At 37.6% G+C, this 23,863-nt stretch overlaps 2 protein-coding genes across 2 annotated transcripts; both read right to left on the reverse strand.

Annotated features, from left to right (window-relative positions):
* Positions 1-693: 693 nt before the first annotated feature.
* aire (autoimmune regulator) lies at positions 694-10,177 on the reverse strand. The gene is made up of 11 exons (XM_077511768.1): positions 10,031-10,177; positions 8,484-8,658; positions 8,258-8,362; positions 6,078-6,250; positions 5,881-6,002; positions 5,231-5,300; positions 3,527-3,610; positions 3,338-3,441; positions 3,091-3,208; positions 1,595-1,669; positions 694-1,203 (listed from the first exon to the last, which is right to left on the reverse strand). Exons 1-11 carry the CDS (start codon positions 10,175-10,177, stop codon positions 1,123-1,125), a joined length of 1,254 nt encoding a protein of 417 aa, XP_077367894.1. The 3' UTR covers positions 694-1,122.
* Positions 10,178-12,091: 1,914 nt separating this feature from the next.
* On the reverse strand, positions 12,092-23,863 carry rab6bb (RAB6B, member RAS oncogene family b). The gene is made up of 8 exons (XM_077525799.1): positions 23,591-23,863; positions 21,541-21,599; positions 21,090-21,143; positions 19,474-19,579; positions 16,560-16,671; positions 16,389-16,482; positions 14,623-14,689; positions 12,092-13,113 (listed from the first exon to the last, which is right to left on the reverse strand). The coding sequence occupies exons 1-8, from the start codon at positions 23,658-23,660 to the stop codon at positions 13,049-13,051; spliced, it is 627 nt and encodes a 208-aa protein (XP_077381925.1). The 5' UTR covers positions 23,661-23,863; the 3' UTR covers positions 12,092-13,048.

Genomic DNA, 23,863 nt, shown 5'->3' on the forward strand with positions numbered 1-23,863 from the left:
TATGTATTTATTTATCTCTTTATTCACTACTTCTTATTTGTTCACTAATGTATAATGTATTTACTTGTAAAAAACAACAACAAAAAACCTGTATTCGCACTTCAAAATGTTTGCTTTGTTCTTGTTTGCTGCAAAACCGATGTTTTGTTAATGTACAGCACTTTGTATACAGCAATGCCTGTTCTTAAAGCGCTTTATAAATAAAGTTGAATTGAGTTGAGTTGAGTTGAGTTTTTGTCCGTTCTTACGTACTTGTAATCTCGTCATCAGTCACGGCTACTGCATGGAATACTCGGATGCTTTTCTTGTCTGCTAACTTACGCCAAGGATCTTATCAGTTGATACCAATTAAGACGTGGCTGGCAAAATGTCGCAAGATACATTTAGTGCTACTATCAACAGAACTGTCAACGTCACAAGTTCACAAGTATACAAAGAGACTAGCATTCTTAGCAAGTACGTTCCCGAGTATGTTCTTAGGAAGTCAGTACTCTGCGTTCTTGATATTGAGAAACGGTCGTTGTTTTCTTTGTACATCGCAGAGAATAATCACAGGCAGTAAAATGCAATCAGAGTGAGTCATTCTCTATTGATTATCACATAATTTATTAAAGTTGACATGTGTTTACACCACATTATTTCACATTAATATCATCGCTTATCATCACATCATTGAGGCTAAGAAATTCTGGTTGTTTCTAAATAGTTGCGCAAGAAGCGGCGTTAGCTAGCAGCTAGGCTAAAAACACTCCCCCTAGTTACGAGGCATACTGTCTCATAATTGCTTATTTTCATACACTTCTATTACAACTTTGACTTTTATGCTGTTTGGAAATGAAACTAGAGACCTCAAGGAAGCTATTTGTGGAGAAATCTCAAAATAGACAAATAAAACTCAACTGTCTAATATCGTCCATATCTCTAGATTGATCCTGCCGACATGCTTTTGCTGGAGTGGGTCATATAAATGTTTTAAGATTATTTGCTGAAAACGTTCGAACAGACTTCAATTTCAACATTTGTAGCATTCTTCATTTCGTCTCTAATCAAAAACAGACATTTGCTGTTATTTTCCATAATGATGTAGTCGTCAATAGCAGTTGGAAAGAGCTCGATTCCAAGTCACTGGCAGCATCCCTGAGTGTTAAGAAGTGGTTGGGGGATGTTGTGGAAAGCCCACTGCAAGATGCCATCCAAGGAGGCCTGCAGACACACACGCACACACATCATGTAATGAACACGTACACAATGCCTTGACCGATCCTCTTGAGTTTGTTGCTACATTCATCAAGTTAGTGCACATCGGGTTTGCTTTTCATTGTTTTGGGTCAAAGCAAAGTCGACACCAATTGGATTATGCTGACTTGTAATTGAATTGGAACTATTTGAATAACAGCAGAGCTAAAACTATGTTTAATGACTGAGGTGTATTCCCATGAGAATGGTTGTCGTTAAACAAGAATTCCAAAACGTGCGTCACACATTATAATGCAATGACGCAATGCTCCCCAACACATCTGACTGTAATTTATGCAGCTTAACCTCAATGCATTCTACACATACGACATCACGTGTGTAACTGAGCACCACTCACGTCTCCCAGGATGGAGTCCAAGTCGTCTTTATGCACAGATGAGATTTGGTCGTGGGTGTGGGCCGCTGTGGGAAGCTGAAAAACGGCAACCACAAATACTTTTCAAGGAATGATTATAAAATTCTGTGCTCACATTTGATGATGCAGTAAAAAAAAAAATAAAAAAATAAGAAGTTTGGAAATTTTGTGTCAGTCATATGTGTGGGATAAGATGCTTCGAGTTCGGGCTCATTTCTGAGAATTTAGTAGGAGCCATGGAATTTGCCCATAATGGGTGCCAAAATGGCTAACTTGGTCAGTTAGCGACATCGGTCTTCGAAAGCCTTTTGTATGTCCAGTTATGATTGAGATGTCCACCTAATTTAGTATTGATTTGATGAAACTGGTGTCTGGGGCTCATATATGTAACATTTTTAGGGGTAAAAAAATGACTGCTTTAAACCAAAATGGCCGACTTCCTGTTCAGTTCCGGGCATGGATCCTTGAGGCTTTATGGTGTGGACTGCTGTGACAGACATGTCCACCCGATTTTGTATTATTTGGTGTCATGGTTTGGGTTGGTTTTGTTACTTTTGTCACGGCTCGGGTTTGATTTTGGTTTGGTTTGGTTTGATTTTGTCCTCCTGTGTCTTTGCGTTCTTGTCATGATCTGTGTTATGTTGTCCTTGCGGGCTTCCCCTGTCTCATCAAACCTGAGTATGTCCACCTGTGTTTGCCTACCCCTGCTAATGTGTCAACCAATCGGCACCCTCTGCCACTTGTGTCTTGCCCAGCTGTGTCTCGTTGTGTCAATTAGTGTGTATATTTAGTCTCTTGTCTCCCCTCTGTCTGTGTTGCTTCACTGTCATTTTCCTCCTGTCATGCTGCCAGTTTTGTTCCATGCCTTGTCTCGGTTTGGACTTTTGGACTTTGTTGTTTTTGTGTCTTGGTTTGTAGCTCATTTTTGCCTCCTCATTTGTGTTTATTAAACACATATATATATATATATATATATATATATTTTTTTTACCTAATTCTTTGCCTCCTCGCCCTGCTTCCATACATTTGGGTCCACCACCACACCTCATTTGTGACATTTGGTGCAACTTGTGACAGGCTGACTTTTTTTTTTTTAATTTTCCAGAAGACACTACTCAAGGAATTCACTTAAAATGGCCGACTTCCTGTACAATTTACAACATGGGACCTTGAGCTGTTTTGTACAACCTGTTGTTTCACATGTCTGTCCACTCAAAGTGTTGATTAGTGAAATTGGCTTAGGGAGCTTTCCCGGAGGAGCAACAGATTGTGAAATGGCATTCTTTAAAACTAAAATGGCTGACTTTCAATTAAATTCCAGGTAGGGGTTCTTCTTGTCGCTTTTTGTTGTTGTTGTTGTTGTCTACCCTGTTATGTTGGACTCGTCCTGCACCCAATTTCTAAAACTGATGTGCTCATTTTTCTCAAACTTTTCAGTGGGTGCTACTAAGTAAATGAAAGTAGAGCGTGAGACCCACCTGTAAACATTTGTTGTCAGCCTCCTTTTCTGCAGTGCTGATCAACGCCATGGAACACGACAGACAGATGGATCGCCCGCTAACAAACAGAGATGGTGGCTTTTGGAAGTCATATTTACTTTGAAATAAAACACAATACATGTTGCTAGCATAAATTCAACTTAACTTTTGATTGACAGGTATTAATTTTGTTTTATTTTACGATGACTGCAGTGCATCTTCATGAAATACCGGCGTCCGGACTTACATGGGGAAGTGGCAGTGGTGGTGGTAACGCTTTGAACACTGGAGGCAGCGGGTGAGGTCTCCTCCTCCTCCTCCCAGGTGACAAATACCACATGCGTCTGGGCACTACATTTGATACATTTCAAACTTTTCAGCCAGCAAAAGTCTATCGTATGCACTGTATGGACATGCGGGAGCGTATTTACTATACCTCCATGGCGGAGGCTGTGGAGGAGGACAGTAAGGGAAAGAATGAGAAGTCTACGGTGGAGGTGTTAGAGTTTGTCTGCCGAGGCTGTCGAAAGACGACACGGCTAGTGTGAATTATTGGCAAAATCATGCAAAAAGACAGAATGAGAGTTGAGACGTGGCAAAAACATGAGAATAAAGGCTGAAACAAACATCACAAACTCCTCAATATGCCTTCAGTCATGCATTTTTGTTCATGAAGAATTCTTCTATTTATAAAAACATATTTAATTTGAATTCAATTAAATTTAGACTAAATTTAAAGCTGCACTTTACAATAGCCTTATAGTTAGCCGTTGATGATTTTTTTTAAATTTATGAAACATTTTTTAATTAGTAGCTTAACACCTCAGCTGTTCATAATGGGAACTCCTGCAAGCCTCTGGCCAAGAGTTTTTGTGGCAGTCACTATTTTTTAACAAGTAAAAAAAAAAAAATTAACAAGTGGACAGTATGTGCTGCTTTGAAGACCCCCTTTTTCTTTTATCGCTCAGTTCCTTTAAACCTCAATATTCGATTTAGCAGAGGCATCTTTTGTTGAATTACAATTATAATTATATAATAGTAAAAATACACAAGTTTCCTTCTGTAAACATCATAAAGCAGATCATTTATACATGTATTTAAGGCAAGTTGTAAAATGTCTGAAGTCCTCTTGTTTATGTTTAATAAATGTAAAATTAAAACATCATAAAGCATGCTAAGCTTATTCTAAGTACTGTCTCAAATTCTTCAATTTCGATGGTGTAAATGTATAGGATCGTATGCCGAGAAACGTTTCTTGGGAGGAGCAATATGGCGGCCACGTGACTTCAAAAGTCTTGGCCTCTCGGCTATCCAGTCATACATTCAGATCAGTGGTCACAACTCACAATGGCTAAACAAGCTGCAGTAATTTTACGGCTCAGTTTAAGCATCTGGCTGATTATTTCGGCCGATATTAGGCCTTTTAAAAAAAAATAACAATCGTCTGGAATTTTACTAATAAAATGCTAATATAATCTTACTTTCTCATGAATCAGTAAATGCTGTTCAGTTTATATTATGCTACACATGTATTTGATGACTCACTTTGGATAAGTGATACATGGATACTTTTAAATTTAAATTTTACTCTAATGGGCTCTTTGCACAGCTCGACTACTTCCTGAACTGAATACCACACCTTTGTTTCCTGTCTATCATGAGTGGACAAACTGATTAGTCCAGGTGTGTCTGGCCAATGTTGTTGTAGTTACTGAGATCAGGCACACCTGGATTAATCAGATTGTCCACTCATGAAAGACAGGAAATGAAGGAGTGGTGTTGAGATCAGGAAGTAGTGGATTTGTGCAAAGAGCCCATTAAGCGGTTCAGATGATGGATGGATGGATGGATGGATGGATGGATGGTGAGATTTTTGTGATATTATTCTTTTCTTCCAGACATGTACTGTAATTAATTAAGTCTATCAGGCAGCACGGTCAGTTAGTGGTTAGCACGTCTGCTTCAAATAACCTTCAAATTGGACCATAAAAGGGCAAGAACATTTGACACAACAAAATGTACGCTGCTTGTTTTGTTCAAAGTCAGCGGGGACCAAGTTGTTATTCAGCAACGAAGATGATATATTCGGAATTTCAGAATCCTAATCATTTAAGTGCTCACACATGTCGATATCACTTACTTGCAAAGCATGCTGGGTTTTTTGTTCTTTCCCTTTCCTGCCACTGCAGTCCTTGCATCGCCAAGAACCACTGCAGACGCAGAAGCATTAATGCCTTATTTACCAACATGGGATTATGCTAACATGTATGGTTACAGTAGCTAGGGTAGAGATTCATTTACGGTCTGGATGCGGATCTCGTGCTTTGGGGAGCGTCTCAGACACTCTACAAGTCTCCAGTAGCAACACATAAGTCACTAAATTTGTTGCTTGTTGATTCAAAAGTAGTCATTGTGGATCAATTTAGCCAGTGGTGGTGGCATTGCGCCATTCATTCGCAGTCTGGACAAGGAGATGAGCATCTGCTCTAGAGGGAGTCTCAGACATGCTGCAAGTCTCCAGTAACACCACAAAAGTTGTTTCATTTGTTGCTTGTTGTTGTTGTTGTTGTTGTTGTTGTTGTTGTTTTCACTGTGGTTATATTAGCCTAGCCAGCGGTGGTTTGTGCTATTCATTTACAGTCTGGATGCAAATGAGCAAACGTCTCATCTCTTATCTTTGAGGGAGTCTCAAATAACATAAAAAAAAGTCATGAAACTTGTTGCCAGTGTGTTAAAAAAAAAAGAAGTAGCCGCCTAGCGTATGATATTGTTGGACGCGTGCGCTTGAACCTGGGGATGGATGCGAGCGGTGGGTCCAGGCAGGTCAAATGAAAAGCTCGAGGACATCCGTCACAACAGATCAACTCGCCTCCATCTTTGCACGCGGCACACTCGTCGTCGTTGTGGTGGCTCTGCACGCACACACGCCAAAGTACAAGTTGATGGTAACGCACTCACACATTCTTAAGCATGGTGAGTGTTGGGACCTGTCCAGTGGTTGCTGCTGTTGTCTCCCTCTTGTGTTGAAAGGTCGCCATGGCAGTTTTGGATTTCAGCTCTTTACATTTGGAAAAGTCTCCCGGCAGTTTGCTGCACTTTCTGGCAGAAACTGAAGAGAAAACATAGGTTAAACATAAAAAAAATGCATACTTTGATAATACTGTCATTTATTGATTTTATTGATGGTTTTTACACAAATAGAAGTGATTTACAGTCTGGATGCAAAGCTAAATGGTAAGCAGAGCTGCATTGGGTTTTTAGTCGCTAGCTTCTGACAGATGTTGTATACAGTGGTGAATGGAAAAGCCATTCATCCGTTTCAGTGTTCCCCAAAAATAAAATGTATAAATAAAATCCATATTTGCTATTAGCTCAAAACAAGCTAATTTCATCAAGACAAGAATTCGGGTGTCAAGTATGCTATAATTTGTGATCCTTGGAGTATTTTGACAAAAAGTGTGACACAGATGGGCTGTTAACTCATTCACTCCCAATCATTTTCACTTAAGTGTTTTCCTGGATTTTGACTAATTTTTCAAGGCCCGTGAAATATTATGTTCTATTGCTATAAAAATACGGAACATACCAAAAGAGAGATTAGAGTCTCTTCTTTTATCAGGGAAAAAAAGTATATTCCTTTCGGTTTCCGCTGTGCAACAATTAGCAATAGAACATAGCTAAGTTTCATCGTTTTTCACAATTCTACTTGGAACTGTGGGGAAATCAGCTTGTTTTAACATGGCCTGGTTGATCTCTTATACTCTGCTGCCACTCAACCATTTTCTGCAATAGAGAGACTGCATCAAAGCCTTCTCTATGCTAGGCATAAAAAGTATGTCTTTGGGACAACTTAAAACATTTCAAATGTGACATATTTATACGTTTTTGGGAGCTAATGAGTTAATTAGACACCTGCATACAAACTTGAAGAGTTTTGGTAAATTGTCAACATGCTGACTTACCATCAGAGTTTAAAATCTTCTCTCTGGATGACCCACTTTTGATTGACAGCTCACCGGCGGCGAGAGCAGATGAAGACGAGGCAAGTCCTCCTCTCGGGGCCGATGCTGAAACACGATCGTCATCTTTTAAAGTTGGACTTGAATTTGTAAACGAAAGCACATGCAAAGTGTTTGAACAATACTTGTGTCACATGTTTTCGGAGGAGGAGCTTCACTCTTCACTTTGTACAACTTCACTTTACCCCCTCGGGAAGAAAAAATATTTTGGCATTAGGTTGCTTGATTTAAACATGCATGAAGAGAAATTGTTCATTTGATATATATTTTTTAATATATGCATAATTATGTAATTAAAAATTGTTTTTGGAAGACTGTGTACAGTAATGCTACGCTACTATACTATTAAAACAAGTTTTAAGGACATATCGTACTTAAAATACCCAATAAAAGCAACTAGTTTATACTTAATATTCGATGAAAAGTACTGGGCACAATCACAAAATAGGAATTAAATAAAATTGGATTCTTGTAAATGAACATAATGATCTTGAATTTCCCCACTGGGGTCTGTAAGCAGCAAAATCTTTTTCTTTTCTTTTTTTAAGATAAACAAATGCAATTAAAATAGTAAATAACATATTTTACAATTATTTTTAATTACAATTTCATATTTATTTATTTGACCTTAATTTCACTAGTAGTACATTGAAAAATGTTTTATTATACGTTTTATTTTATTTACAATTTTACATTTATTTATTCATATCTTTATATTTTATATTTCATATTTTATTCTTTTTTGTACATTAATGAGATTTTTTAATCCCCTTTATGAGCTATAACAAGTCAAATAAATGTTAAACAAGAATAAAACAAACTAATTTAATAAAAAAATAATAATAAACATCTTTTACACCTTTCATATTTATTGATTTATATTGCATTTTATATGTTTATTTACATTAATTACGATTGTAGTCCCTTGCAAATAAAAGTTTCAATAATACATTTACGATGATTATTGTTATAAATAATAGTATTATTACATAAATGTTATATTATTTCACAGACAATTTTATATCTATATTTTATTTAAAACATTACATTAAAAAGTGAATTGTTTTTGTGTGCAATTCTGTGAATGAAAAAGCAATCAAAAAAAAACAATGACATCTTCCTTGGAGGAGGTAACCTGCACGTACTACCTGCAGATCCGTCACTCGTCTTGGCGCGATATTGATCTTCTCTGTCCTTGTGGCTCCTCTTTTTACCGTGACTCCTCTTGCCTTGAGGAGACGCAACGTCGCCTGCTGCATGGTAATTATGCGGCAATTAATCATACAAAAAGTGACATCAGAATCGATCAAATGAAAAGATGACGTATTGAGCTGGCACAGCCTACTTTACTTGCTGCCCGGGTTCATCACATACCGGCACTGTGTGGAGCGAGTAGCGCTCGCAGTTTGGGGTAGCTGTCCAGGTTGTAGGCCTTGTTGAGGTTCCTCCAGAAGGCCTGCATGGTGGAGGCATTCTGGTCCAGGACCCACGAGAGCAGCGAGTACACAGCCTTGTGGATCCCTTCTCGGCCCTCCTGCGCCACCGTGTCCTAACCACCCACACGGAGAAAAAGTCCCTGAATTTACCTCGAACTGGAAATTTTGACAGAAGCACGTCATTAAAATGTGGAGAATCAAACTTGGATCTCCTGCAACTGTGAGGCAAATGTAATCACCACTACCTCACTGCGCCTCTTTTAAAAGATGGAAAAATATCACAGTAGGGCCTATTTGTAGTTGTGACTAATTTAAAACTGTCCTCTTGCCAATTTGTGCTGCCACGATTAAGAAATGATATTTTTATTTCAAGAACGTTCTCAACCAGTAAGGATGTAACGATAACGGCAATACAGTATTGCAATATCGCGATGTTAAAACTGCCACGTCGTCATTGCCATGTCAAGCTTAAAAGCAGAATAGGGGTGTTTAAAAAAAATGAATTCGGCAATATATCGCGATATTAAAGTGCGCAATTCTCGTGTTGATTCAATATGCGGTAGAATCGATATTTAAACATCAATTTTTGATGGAAATATTCAACAAAACTTAGGGGTAGGGTTCCTACTTTAAGCATGGAAGAATGTTATATTAATGCAACATTAAGCCGTCATATTTTATTTCAATGCTGTTCAAACATGAAACCGATTACAAACATAAACAACCTATAATATTCACAGACAATTTTATATCTATATTTTATTTAAAATATTACATTAAAAAATGAATTTTTTTTTGTGTGCAATTCTGTGAATGAAAAAGCAATCAAAAAAAATAATGACATCTTCCTTGGAGGAGGTAATTTATGGGCATTGCCGCTATGTACATAAGTACAGTATTGTTTTTTTTTTGTATGAGCTCTTTATTGTTTGTTTTTTTACGATACTGTGACCTTATTTTAAATATCGCCAACCTGCCCACAATATCGTGACAATTATCGCATCGTGAGCTTCATATCGTGATAATATCGTGCTTCATGAAGTTGCCAAAATAACAAATAATCGCATCCTGCAGCGAGAGCCTAAACTCACTGCCGGCTGATGAGAGCGAGTCATTATCGAGAGAAGAAACGACAACAACAAAAATTGAGATGAGGAGTATAATGCCTCGAAAGGATCAGCAGCAACATTTTTTGTTGTCAAAAGTAATGCAATAAAAATACTAATGTTTTCCCTACAATGAAAAATCCTGATTACTAATAATGATCACAATGTTGATTAAAATAATTTTTGGCTATTGTGAGCGCGACTCCCGACTCCGCAGTCAATTTCACTACAACTTTGATTTAATTTCACAAAAGGTTAATTCCCATTTCAAAGTGTCCAACTTTGATTTTACAAAAATTTCTCAGTTAAAGTTCCCATAGATTTGTTTCCAAAAGCGACACCAAAACTTTGCATCCCGAACATTCCGAACCCGGCTCACCTTCAGCATCTGCTCACTGATGACATTCTTGTCGGCCAAACCGTGAACGAGAGGGAAGGCGTCGTGCACGGCCATAGCGATGTCCGTGCGAAGACCCTTCAAAAGCGAGCGAAGTTTGGGGTCTGCCAGGGTCTCCACGCGGGACATGATACACTTGTTGAGCCTCAAACGATGTGAGCGAGATGGACTGGACAACCAACTCACTGGTCCTTTTTCAAGGAGGGGGTGTGGTCTTACAAAGAGGAAAAAAAAGTGTCATTTGCACCTTTAGTGGTCAAAGGTAATGTTTGCATTTAGGAATGCACCTGCGCTAGGATGAACTGGGATAACATTTCAAACCGCTAGTTTTCACCTTTCGATTTGAAATGGTCATTAATACCGTTGTTAGCGTCATGTGGAGTGTTCGCGTGGCCAATCGAGTTGAAATTGATAAACCATGCTAACATTTCAAACAGTTGAAATTACCGTTTGAAATGAGAAATTATCGTTAATAACATATTTAGCATCATGTGTTCTGTAGTGTTTCACAGCTGTAAAACCGATAAACAGTTTCTGTTACAAATTATCGTTAATTACGTATTAAGTATAACATTCTGAACAGCATTTGCGCACCAAGCAGGCATAAAACCGTTAAACCGTGAGAATATTTTATTTATTGTTTGTGTGGCCACTACTGATTTATAAAAACGATAAAATGCTAGCATGAAATGGTTGCTACTATTATGTTTGAAGTACAAATTAGCATTAATAGCATGTTTAGCATCATGTGTTTTTCAGTGTTTGCCATATTAAAATCAGCACATCTGTTCAAAAAGTCGTGTTGACTTCCACTTGTGCAGTTGTAGCACCTTCTGGTGGCTAGTTTTTTTTTTTTTTAGTACAGTTTAATTTTCACAAGGCATGTTTTGGCCCTTCTATGTTTAAAATCCACGCTAATGGTAAGATGAAGGGGATCGCAATATGCTTGTGAACCGAGTCAATGTCAATATTTATATATTTTTTATATATAATATTTTTAGAAGTTTTTTCTTGGTAATGACTGATACTCTGGTAATCATGACTCAGCTTTAAGCTACCATTTCATCTGTAGTGTATGTTTTACTTTCAAACTTGGAATACGTACAAATACTCACCTTGGAAAGCAATGATAATAAATCTTATGGGGCTCATTAGTGTACCCTGAGGGACGTCCAAATTCCTTCAACTGTATCCACCACTAATGTAACTGCCTGCCTGCTCAGAGACCCGAGAGGGGATCGAGTAACACGACGTCCATCCAGGGGAATACCTCCGAGCACGAAAGCATCATGGTGTCAGTTTAGTCATCCGAAAAAAGGTTCTTTCCAGCTCAGCAACTTGATGTGATGACCAAACCACAAAGAACTCTTCAGCAATATTAATTAATATTTTATTGTTTGATAGGAGAATAAAACAATAAATGTAAAATGTTAAAATAAAATATGCCTTGTGTACAATGCTCCATAAAATAAAATACAATAAAATAAAATACAATAAATGGAATAAAATAAAACAAAACTGTGAACAAATTAAAATAAAGTAAAATAAGCCTTGTGGATAAGAATCCAGAAAATAAAATATTGAAAAATAAAATACACATTGCAGACAAGGCTCCAAGAAATAAAACATTAGATACATTAAAAATAAAACAAAATGGAACACGCGAGGCTCACTCAACCCAAGCAGTACAAAATTAAAGTTGTGGAATAAAAAAAATAAATAAATAAATAAATAATACAAAACATTAAATGAAATAAATTAAATTAAGGCTCCAGTGCTCCACCCAAGGCAACGTAAAAACATATATTAAAGTCACATTAAAGCTAAAATAAAAAGTTCAAATTAAATACATAAAATAAAGTCTTTAAAAAAAATTAAAAATGATATCAAATAAATCAAGTTTTTCAGTCAACCTTCATTAGTTTCGCTGCATTTATTGTCTATCCATATAAGAAGAATGTGTGCAAAATGTATGGAAATGTGCAAATAATCTCAGGAAATCACATTTGGCGCCATGTAAGTGTTGCGAGTTAGGAGAGTGAAGCCCTTTAATCTGTCATTTATTAATCATGAAACATTATTACATTATTCATACTGGTGAACAAGGACCACTTGTACAGAGAGGACGTTCACAACATACATATTACATTATTATATACAGTGCAGTGCATTACAGTGGTTCGTTATATGTGTTCTTCTTCTTTTTTTCTTTTTTTTTTCTTTTTCCGGGATGGCGGGACAGGGGAGGATTAAGAATTAAGAGGAGAGGACAGGTTGGGAGAGGAAGTGTTCTTTTTTTGTACATTATTATTATTAATATTATTATTGATCTTTTTTAATGCACAGTACAATTTCTATAAAAGTTGAACCCAACGAGAGATAAGAGTGCCACGTTTTTCACAGCTACTGTTATGTGAGCCTACAGGAAGTTGTGTGAGATGTGATAATGCAATGGAGAGAAAGACGGAGAGAGATGCTAGAAAACATTCCGAGAGCAGTCAGGCCAGGTTTCTAAAAAAAGAAATCCAAACAATAATAAATGGGATCAGCGTGCATGCGTGCTGCAGACATTCAGACGTGTTCCGCCATTTTAGGGGGGGAAATGGCCGACCGGCACCCCACTAACTAGCCCCTCGCCTAAAACTCTCCTGTTATGCTTAGGCATCATTTTTGGTGCTTTCCCTGTTTATATATAAAAAATACAAAACATAACAGCTAAAAGAAACAGTTCTCCTTTTGCAGTTTCTTCCCCCCTCCAAAAACGTTTTTGTGTTCCTTTTCATTTTCTCTTTTTTTGTCCTCCTGACATATTGACAAAGTATACAATATTTTACAACTGAACAACTGATTGAGAGAGAACGTTTGATGTGTCCAATCAGATACATCCTAGAGTACATCCAATTGGAGTCAAAGAGTCAACTGTAGGCTAACCAGGAAGTAGTTTAAGCAACACAACAAGCCAATGGCGTGAAGGAAGCTGTGGCCAATCACAGCTCGGCATTAACATGAGCACCCGGCCTCGGGGACGCTCGGCTCCGCAGGTTTGTCCAGCTTGATGTCAATCACTGGGAAAGGAATAAGCATAAGGAAAAATACCATGCCGGAATAAAGTCTAGTATAGTTTGTACAATATGTGATACAGTATGGTACAGTGTGGTTTAATATACTAAATATATGACAGTAGGTATAGTATAGTATAGTATAGTATAGTATAGTATAGTATAGTATAGTATAGTATAGTACGGTAGGGTGCATTATAGTATGGTATAGTTTAGTTTAATTTGGTTACATAGTATAGTCGCGTATAGCAAATAGGATGATAATATATCATCATAATACAATGCAATATATTGAAAGGTACATTCTCGTATAATTTTGTGTATTATTATATGGCATGGTACAGTATTTATTATGAAGGTTGTGGTATAATATAGTATGATACAGTATAGTATACTGTAATTTAGTATGTTGTATAATATAGTATAGTATATAGTATAGTATAGTTAGTACAATATAGAAAATATAGAATATAGCACAAAAAGTATGTATCGTGGTATCGTGGTATAATGTATCATACTATAGTTTTAGTTGGTAAGTTTAATATAATAATAATAATAATAATAATAATAATAAAATAATACATTTATTGTAATATGGTATTTTTTGGTATGGTAAGGTATGGTTTTGTGTTGTATAATATAGCAAACTATAGCATAGCATGGTATGCTATATTGTCCGGTATAGTATAGTATAGTATAGTATAGTATAGTATAGTATAGTATAGTATAGTATAGTATAGTACAGTACAGTACAGTACAGTCCGGTAGAGTATAGTCCGGTAGACTATTGTCTGGTATAGCACTGACTGTCCAGTATAGTATAGTATAGTATAGTATAGTATAGTATAGTATAGTATAGTATAGTATAGTATAGTATAGTATAGTATAGTATAGTATAGTATAGTATAGTTCGGTAGAGTATTGTCCGGTATAGCACTGTCCGGTATAGTATAGTATAGTATAGTATAGTATAGTATAGTATAGTATAGTATAGTATAGTATAGTATAGTACAGTACAGTACAGTCCGGTAGAGTATAGTCCGGTAGAGTATTGTCCGGTATAGCACTGACTGTCCGGTATAGTATAGTATAGTATAGTATAGTATAGTATAGTATAGTATAGTATAGTATAGTATAGTATAGTATAGTACAGTACAGTACAGTATAGTATAGTATAGTCCGGTAGAGTATTGTCCAGTATAGCACTGTCCGGTATAGTATAGTATAGTATAGTATAGTATAGTATAGTATAGTATAGTATAGTATAGTATAGTATAGTATAGTATAGTCTAATATGATCGCGTATGGATGAGTTTGAATATATACTATAGGACTATTGAAGTGGAGGGTAATGTCCTACGTGCATTTTGTCAAATGTCCACTAGATGGTAGTGTCTGAGGATATGTTCCTGATGCGTCAGCAAAATCTTTGACAAGAGATTCAAAATGAAGGCAGCCAATATGTTTCTGCCCACTCATCAACAGTGACTCAGTGCCAATGTTAGTTAAGGATACTGCCTTCAGGATTGGCGTCGTCAAGGCTCTCCATCCCGGGAAGAGCTGCGGCGACTCGACGGAACAGCTTGGAGAAGGTAGGAAGAAAAATCATGCGAGTGTTAGATTCATAATCATGAATACAAGGCATTGTTTATTTTATGCTGTGTCAGTCTGGAATGCAAATATTTTGTTACTGCACTACAACTTTCACATATCTGTACTTTGTTTATGTGCATTTTTAAAAAAAAAAACTTTTTCACTTTTACTCCCCTACATTTCCAAAATATATACTTTTCCTCTGATACATTTCCCCTAACAATCTTCATTACCACAAAATAAAAAACAAAAAAGCTTAACGTCATTTAATGTCCTAAAACCTTGATCAATCGCCACCAAAAATTGGATTTTATGGACATGAAGTGCTTTTCTCTCAAAGAAAAAGCTTTGTCATTCGATGTCAGGAAATTATGATCAATCCTCACCAAAATTTGTGGACATGACATGTTGTGGACTTCAACTGCTGTAAATATTAGAATGCTCTCCACAATAGTATGGATTTTCTGGACATTAGTGTCTTCCTCACCATAGGTGCTTTTAAAGCGTAATGTCGTTTAATGAGGAAAACGATTTACGTCGGTCTATAAAATCTTTATTGAGGCAATCGTTCTAATAATTTCAGGGGTTGAAGTGGGCATAAGGACAGAAGTCGATATTTATTTTGGTGACGAATGCTTGCAGTTTTCTAATGTTAAGCAAGGTTAAGCTTTTCTCTATAGCAAAAGTCTGTGGAGAGGTAGACGCTCATAAAATCCCAAATATCAAGGTGATCGTTGTGTTTTCAGTGGTTGAAGGGGGTAATTGGATTAATTGATATTAACCAGTGAAGTCATGATGTTCTTTTAGGTATCGTGGATTTGTTTCAGCATATAGTTACCGTGATGGCCAGGCTAGCATATGCTAGCTTTCTTCGCTAATTAAACAAGACATACGCCACTGAAGTGAGCTAAATAAAATGAAATTATAATTCAAACAGCTCACTTTTTTTTTTTTCTTCCAATATGTGAATATAATATTTCTTTGCGCTTAAGCTGAGCTTCAGGAAATTTGCAGGCTATTTGGGAACATCCTGTGGGAAATATATATTTTTTTTAAAAACATCCCTCGTTTGCTAACATCTGAACAAGATTAAGTAAACAGTAGCAAAGCGACCTCAGCCAGTTGAAAGGATTCAAAAGCGACGTGGAATTAGCAACATATCTCTCTCAGTAGATACATTTATCTCCTCTTTTCGTTTTCTACTTGATTGTACATTCAAAACCAAAATAAAAAATAGAACTTCAAACCAACAAATTTCGTGCTTTAACAATACTATTTGAAAGAAGTCATGCTAGCAACTTAGCAGCTGGCTTGTTTCTAGTGCTGCTAGCTTAGTATTGCTATCTCTGTTATTTTGTTGGGCAGGGGTGGATTAGTGAAATGAGGCTAAAAACTGCAAACTCCCCCTTTGATTGGATTAAATGTTAGCTACTTCAGGACAAATAATTTTTTGCAAGGTAACTTCACTAACCTTTTCCAAAGTTTTCTGTGCAGATACTTTTACTGACTTATGGTTTTCAGGTACTTTAAACAAGATTGGTGTTTGTGACATTCTTGCTTGTCATGACATTTTTATAATGTAAAAAAATATATGCCTTGGCTTAATAAATGTGAAAATTTAGAGTAGAATCACTACACATATTCATGTACTGTAGTGTACTTATGTGGCTCGGGAGAAAAAGTGTCACCTGTTTGACATTGCAGCCCGTCTTGGCGCTGGTCTCGATGAACATGACGTTCAGTTCTTTGGCTCTCTGCTCTCCCTCCTCAATGGTGATTTGCCTGATGGGGGAGCATACACGTCATTTTGATCAGCATCGGCCTGCTGATGAGCAACATTAATTACGCCGTCACCTCACCTCTTCTCCTCCAGGTCCGTCTTGTTGCCCACCAACATGATGATGACGTCACTTCCTCTCTCAGTCCGAACATCGTCAATCCACTTGCAGGTCTGCTGGAACGAGTTGACATCTGGGAAGAAATATGTCACATATATATGCCATTTTATTTATTCAATTCAATTGACCCAATGAAAACTACTGGGTGCTTATTCCATTTTTGGACTTGGACCACTATTGCACTTAAATGTTCTTTTTTATTTTTTTCCTCCAGTTGTTTTCTTTTCTAACCCAGATGATACTTGACTGAGATCCAATTTATTAAACTGAGGATGACAGAACCTCAGTTGTGGAAGTCATTAAAACATCGACAAATGCTAAAATATAGAAAAAACACAATTTCTCTAACAACTATCAAGAATACATGCCACATACAAGACAATGATATAAATCACAATTTGACAATAATGTTTGAGCGACTGATTTAAACTTATGTTGAAAGCTATCACTGGAAGCTAGCATTAGAGATAATCTTGAAGCTAGCTAGCTAACATTGGAGATAAAGTTAAAGCTAATCTGGTTCCTTCTTGGAATTAATGTTAAAAGGTAATATTGGAAGGTATCTTCAAAAGGTATCACTAGATTGTGCCACTGGGAGCTACAAAAGATACAGTTGAATCTAATATTCAAGATAGATTTGGAAGCTAATGTTGGACCGCCTTGACTTTAACATTAAAGGTGACTTTGGAAGATAACTTAAAAAAGTTAAAGGAAGGCTCCTTTAATTTTACATGTATGGCTTGATCGGCAGTAAATAGTTAGTTTAGCTACGAAAAATGCATAAGAGCTGAAGAATACACCCTTATATTGATTTATTTAACTTTTCTTCAACATAGAAGTACTTCCGTGTTGGAACGCCCCCGAGTGGTGACGTAACAAGTGTGTATACTCGCTTGGGGAACAGTAGTTCACGCAGACATAACAACGAGGAGGACACAAACTGTCACTTATGCCTTTGTGTATTGCAAAATTTTGCAAGGCGTCGGCAAGGAAAAACCCGCGAGACCCCCCTAAAAAAAAACAAAAAAAAAAAAAAAAAAACGACTTGAGTAGACAATGGTTTGTTTGCTAAGTGCTGTCAACCTCCCGAAGGACAAGCAGGCGTGCGCGCAGCGAACATTTCAGGCATGAGGACTTCGAATATATGTTACAATTTGAGATGGGGTACGCCACACGCCTAATACTAAAGCCCAACGCAGTACCGAGTATCTTTAAAGAACCAGACGTGGGAAATAATCAAGCCGATGGAGGATCTCTGGCGGCTACTTCCGCAACTGCTAGCAACACGGAGCCTTCACTCTCACCCAACAGCCGGCACAAATCGAGGTCTAACTACGGCCACTGAAAGATCTCGGAGAAGCGAAGCAAATTTAAAGCGAAAGGTAGCCATGTTTCGTTATTATACTGCACGGACTGTTTTATTTCATAATTCATTTGAGTGTGTACATCGTCAAGTACGGGGACGAGGACGTTATGTTTTATTAGCTCGTAAGTTGTTTATACTAAACAAACTGACCATGTTCATAATCTTATTTTAACCAAAAAATTATAGAATGTGGATTAGTGTCATTATCATGTGTCATGTGCGACGTACTACATTTGTGTTCTGTCCCGCTGTTCTTCCTGTGGTGCCTTCCACTTTCATTTGCATTTCGTTCGGATCCAAACCATTGATAACCAGCCTAGGTAACGGCGTCTCGCATTTCCTTACTTCATTCTGTCTATAAATAAACACGGTTAATACACAACCTTCTTGCAAGCTTTCGTTTACATCATCGGGACGCTACGCAAAAAAAGAAAAGAAAAAAAACAGCTAGGGGAGGTTGGGCGCTGTAACGATGATACATTTAATTTTACTATTTTTTCTTTTTCCTGAAATAGTTCGTCAGTTCCACACGTTTTGCATTGCTCGTGCTGTGTGTCACTTTACCTGTTGGATATTGGCAGTTGAGATTGTCCGCAAGGAACCGATCCTCGAGTTCTTTCATTTCCAGACAGCACACATTCATTAGCGGATTGTCCATTCCTGCAGCTCCCGCACGAGCACCACTCACCCCCCGCCTGATTCACTCGTTCGTTAAAGTTTATTTTGTGCCCAAAAAGACCATCTGGCGCCACAACTTTCACATCCAAGGCAGACTTTCCTTCGGTAGGGTTATTTTGTCGTGTTGGATCGAAGCGATAAGGTTTAATCCTTCCGGGTTTGACGCTAGATGCACGGCTGCGTTGCATAGTGCTTCCATAGTGTAGCGTTTACACACTAGTGACGTAAACATCCGGGTTATTTAGTCACGTGTAACAAACATGCCGGCGTTCGATTCATTTTAACATCGGTTTAAAAGTTATTAAATGTACATAAAAAAATAATCACGTCACCAAATTAATTATTGAAAAAGTAGCAACTTTTTGCTGCTAAAAATGGATCAATAAGTAAAGTGTTCCTTTAACATTGGAGGTACTGTTGGAAACTAAATTTAGAAGCTAACGTTGAGGTGTATATTCACGGTAATTTTGGAAGCAACAATGGGCCTGAAGTCAGGAGCTAACATTGATCCTCCTTGGCGCTAATCTTACTGGTACCGTTAGAGGCTAACTTCAAAAGTTAGCAATGGCAGTCTTCCATACCTCTTAAATAAGATATCATGTTGAAAAATATCTCCAAAAGTTAAAAATGGAGATATGGATGAAAAATTGAGATGCTAATGTTGAAGCTAGCATTGAAAGCTAACATTAGAGGTATATTTGTGTTTTGTGGTTATAGTTTTGGGTATTTAAATTAATAATACAGGTAATTATACATATTTTTTTTTTAGATGGAAAGCACTGATACCGAGGGTTCACCATATATCAGATGGACAACATATAAGCTGCTCACTTGTGATATCGTAGACCACCACAGCCACTGTGGAGTCTCGTATATAGCTTGGGATGAGGCTCCGGAAGCGCTCCTGTCCGGCCGTGTCCCACAGCTGCAGCCTCACCTATACATGTGGACAGAGTACGTATGAGCCACTTAGAAGCTATAGTTGTGCTTCCCATTAAAAAAAAAAAAAAAAAAAAAGAATCAGTCAAGAAGTTTAAGCGCACTGATGCTATTAGCAGCAGAAATAACCTTTGGCTAATCGTGTTAGGCAGAAATGAAATCCAATCATGGATTAGTCAAAGCTCGGGGAAACTGGAGCTTTTCTTCTTTCTTCTTACTGAGCTCAAGTGACACACCGAACAATCTTAAAGCAGACACACATGCACATAATCTGGCCGGATTTGAGGATTTTCCCTCCCTTCCAAACAAAGTCATCAAATGCCAGATTATCAGATGTCTCTAAAAGATTATCCTGAGTGATTATTAGGTGTATGCACCGTGGCAATTTGGGGTCAGGCAGCCTGCAAAATTGCTAAAGGGACATATACGCATATTGATAGGCCCGATTGTCAAATAACCCTAAAAAAATGATCCCGAGTGCTTATCCAGTGCTGCGGGGTGTGTTAACAGTGTTTTCGCGTCTACAATTTCCTTGGAAAGAAGTCGATACTGATTATAGTAGGCTCTTAAACCTGTTCAATATTTACGATCCCCAATCCAAATAATTGAGCCAAGCCACAGACTCCATGATTGCGATGTGAAAAAAAATGATGTTCACCCATAACCAATTGGGCCAAATTTGAGCATTCTTTGTCAGCAAAGGCTTGATTGTCAACGATCTCTAGATTATCCTAAGCGATCATCCTGCGTTGTGGTGTTTGTTAAAAATGATTTTTCCTCCTCGATTTGATGTGAAAATGGTCAGGGCCCACTATCATAAACCACAGACTTTATGATTGTGACATGACACGGAAAGATAGCTAAATAAGCAGGATATATATATATATATATATATACTGGATATCTGGCTGAATTTGAGCATTTTTCACCCCTTCCGATCAACATCAGCAAAATACAGATTATCGGACGTCTAACAGATTATCCTGAGCGATTACAACTGGTGGGGTTTTTTGGGGGGAATTTTTTTTTCACCTCTATGATTTGCTTGAAGAAGAAAAAAACACAGTCGGGCAAAATTTTAGAATTTTTCACCCCTCAAAGCCAGCAAAGGCTTGATTATTAGTTATCTCCAAATGATTATCCTAAGCGATTATCCTGCTGTCTGGGCTGCGATAAATGTGATTTTTTTTTTTTTCCTACACAAATGTCTGAGAAAAATGATAGAAGCTATCGTAAGTGCTAAACCTAACTGGGGCACCAACACATCGACAATCAGGCAAAAATTGAGCCTTTTTCACCGTTTACGATCAAAGTCAGCAAAGAGACAGATCATCTGATGTCTTACTATCTGAGAAATTATCTCTTGGTGTGGGCTTTGTTAAGAATATATATATTTTTTTCTATACAATTTTTTTTGGGAAACGGTGGATCCTGCTTATCGTAAATGTTAAACCTGATCAACATTTCCAATCACAATGTCATTCTAAAGGGCAAACAATGTGCCTTACTGTTCGGTCCTCCAGGTACATGGTCTTTGATAGAAAGTCAATCCCAATGGTGGCCTGTGGAACACAAGGAGAAAGGCTCATTTGCAACTTCATTAATTCCAAATGACTAAAGATAAATAGAAGGCGGAGCAATAAATCCGACTTAATCTGCTTCACTTTAATAGTCTTCTTCAGGATTTAATCACACAGCCAAGGTCGCGATAAATCCATATTCATTTATTACGACGATATTACTTCACTATCTGCGTTTGATAGCAACACAATTGCACCAAGATTAGTAACATAATCAGTATTTTCTCGACAAAAACAAGATTGTAATCTGGATTAAAGGCAGTATTATTACAACATTTGTAGTGGGCTCAGACCAGATAAGACCAGCCTGTTGAATATGACTACAAGCAAGCATATAACAACACATCTGATATATTTATACTGCAGTTTAGTGTCTCACCTGGTATGTGTTGTCAAAACTGTCATACATGAATCTGGTGATGAGAGACGTTTTTCCCACTGAAACATACCAGAAGGATATTAAACAATGAGCAGGAAACGTGACACCATGAATGCTCCTTAATAAGGCGTGTAAAAGACAACTTTTAAAATCAAACACCAAAACAAAGATATTTACATTTTGTTTAACAAACGGCAAAAACATATGAAACTGCAAACTCCACCTACTTGTTTAAAGGTTAAAACATGTCAAACATTTTCTTAACCATGCGGTCCCACTACTCAAATCACGGTATTCTGATTAATATTGTGTTTGTGGAATATGAATTAAACAGAAAAATCCACTTGTTTTTATCCATCTCAGGGGGCGGCCATTTTACCACTTGCTCTTGACTGAAAATGACATCACAGTTGCACAAGGCTCAGGTAAGGACCAATCACTGCTCAGCTTGCGAATGTCACATGACAAAACCTAGAAGACAGGTGAGCCGTGATGGTCGTTATCTGAGCCCTTAGTATGTCACTTTCAGTCGACAGCAAATGGCAAAATGGCTACCCAATGAGATGGATTTTGCTGCTCAATTCATATACCACAAGCACAATATTAATCAGAATGGAGTGTAATTAAAGTTGGGGAGCATATTATGGTGAAGAATTTTTATACCTTGACTTCCCCATTGAATTTTTGCAGTGACTTTATAACGTGTAATAAAAAGTGTTATTCTTGTAATAAGAGTATTTTTATTTTATGAATTTGTTCTGACATCATTCTCATAAAATGAGCACTTTATTCCTGCAATATTAAAACTTACATTGTAGAAATTAGAAGTATCCTTGTGGAATTATAGCTTGGTCTCACTATGCCCACTTTTTCATTACTGTCTTTTCTTGCAAAATTATTATTGATTTTGACTTCGTCTTCGTCTTAAGATTTCTTGCACTGCCACAAATTCCTTATTTTAACATTATGACTTTTTTTCATGCAATAAAGCCATTGTTTCCCCCCCCCCCCCCCCCCCCAATACTCCTTGCATCTCCACTACAGCCAATCCATAACACCAGTCGGCTTGTAATCAATTTGTTAACGATTAATGATAATTGATATAATACAAAGGCGTGGTATATTTTATGTTTTCAAAGCTGGATGCTGCCTTCTGGGCGGGCCTGGCCCGTCCAATTTGTTATTATTTTTTTGCACAAACACACACACGAGCAGGGTTTTGGGCCAGGCCTTTATTCAGCACCACGGACAGCAATGTTGCAGCACAAGGCCACACGCACACATTAATGATGTGTTTAAAAAAAAAAGAAAAAAAACTATTTCTTTTCTGGATGCCCTGCCATTTGTCTGCATTACACAAACATTGCTGGGACAGGCTCCAGCACACCCGCGACCCAATAGTGACGATAAGCAGTTCAGAAAATGGATGGATGGATACACAAAACGGTTCATCGTGCACCTTTAACACACAAACGCACACTGAAATGTTGTGTAATGTCACGTCTTTGGACGGGCGCTTGTTTTATGGGAGAGGACGAGCCGGAGGCTGCAGAAAGAAGCAGACATCGGCAGCCTTGGGTGTGTCCCGAACTGACACAAGCATGGGACTCGTACACAAACACCGCCATTCTATGACATAATAGAGGAGTTCGTTGTATATACGATTAATGATGTATAAAACAAATACAAAGAATCGAGAAAAGATAGATAATAAAGAAAGAAAAAACAAAGGGGTGTTTTGTGTTTGTGGGCCACTGCAGTAGCGACGTCTAAACACCGCCCCACGCAACGGAGGCTAAACGGCAGCAATTTATGTTATTAATTTAGAAAAAAAAATCAGCTATTGATCCTGTTTTGGTTGGATTCGGTCGTGCTTCTCCTCAGTCTTGTTTAATCACAATTTCTCCATAATGGACGTGAAGAAAAAAAGACGAAAGACGTCACGTCATCTTATGCAATTAAACAATAAAAGTCACCTAAAAAAAATAAATAAATCTATATTCATATTATAATAAACACGTTTGTCGTGAAGGGTGGGGGTGTGACTCACCGCTCTGCTCTCCCAAAAAGACGAGTTTAAATTTCCGCAGGGGGTTCCCCAAATCTCCTCCGGCTGACATGATGGCGCTTATTTATTAGTGTTATTATTTTTAAGGGCGGATTATTGCAGGGGAAGAACAATTCTCGACGTCGCTCCCGAGTCGAGGCTGGCTCGTAACAGCGTGGCGGTAGCGGGGGTAGGAGGAGGAGGATGAGGAGGATGATGATGACGATGATGATGCTCCCCTCTCCGCTCCGAATGATGGGAATGCAGCTCGGCGTC

This window comes from Festucalex cinctus, chromosome 1 (genome assembly GCF_051991245.1).
Source record: "Festucalex cinctus isolate MCC-2025b chromosome 1, RoL_Fcin_1.0, whole genome shotgun sequence".
NCBI lineage: Eukaryota > Metazoa > Chordata > Actinopteri > Syngnathiformes > Syngnathidae > Festucalex > Festucalex cinctus.

Bases quoted from the DNA above. Each gene is read 5' to 3' on its own strand.
- rab6bb (XM_077525799.1), bottom strand. From the start codon at position 23,660: ATGTCAGCCGGAGGAGATTTGGGGAACCCCCTGCGGAAATTTAAACTC. The intron at 16,672-19,473 runs GTGAGCAGCTTA...ATTTCTTCCCAG, and splicing joins GGTGGTCTACGATATCACAA to ATGTCAACTCGTTCCAGCAG. The intron at 14,690-16,388 runs GTGACACTTTTT...ACCTTCTCCAAG, and splicing joins CGGGCTGCAATGTCAAACAG to CTGTTCCGTCGAGTCGCCGC.
- aire (XM_077511768.1), bottom strand. From the start codon at position 10,177: ATGTCCCGCGTGGAGACCCTGGCAGACCCCAAACTTCGCTCGCTTTTG. The intron at 8,659-10,030 runs GTGAGCCGGGTT...GTGGGTGGTTAG, and splicing joins TCAGTGAGCAGATGCTGAAG to GACACGGTGGCGCAGGAGGG. The intron at 6,003-6,077 runs GTCCCAACACTC...GTGTGCGTGCAG, and splicing joins CAGCAGCAACCACTGGACAG to AGCCACCACAACGACGACGA.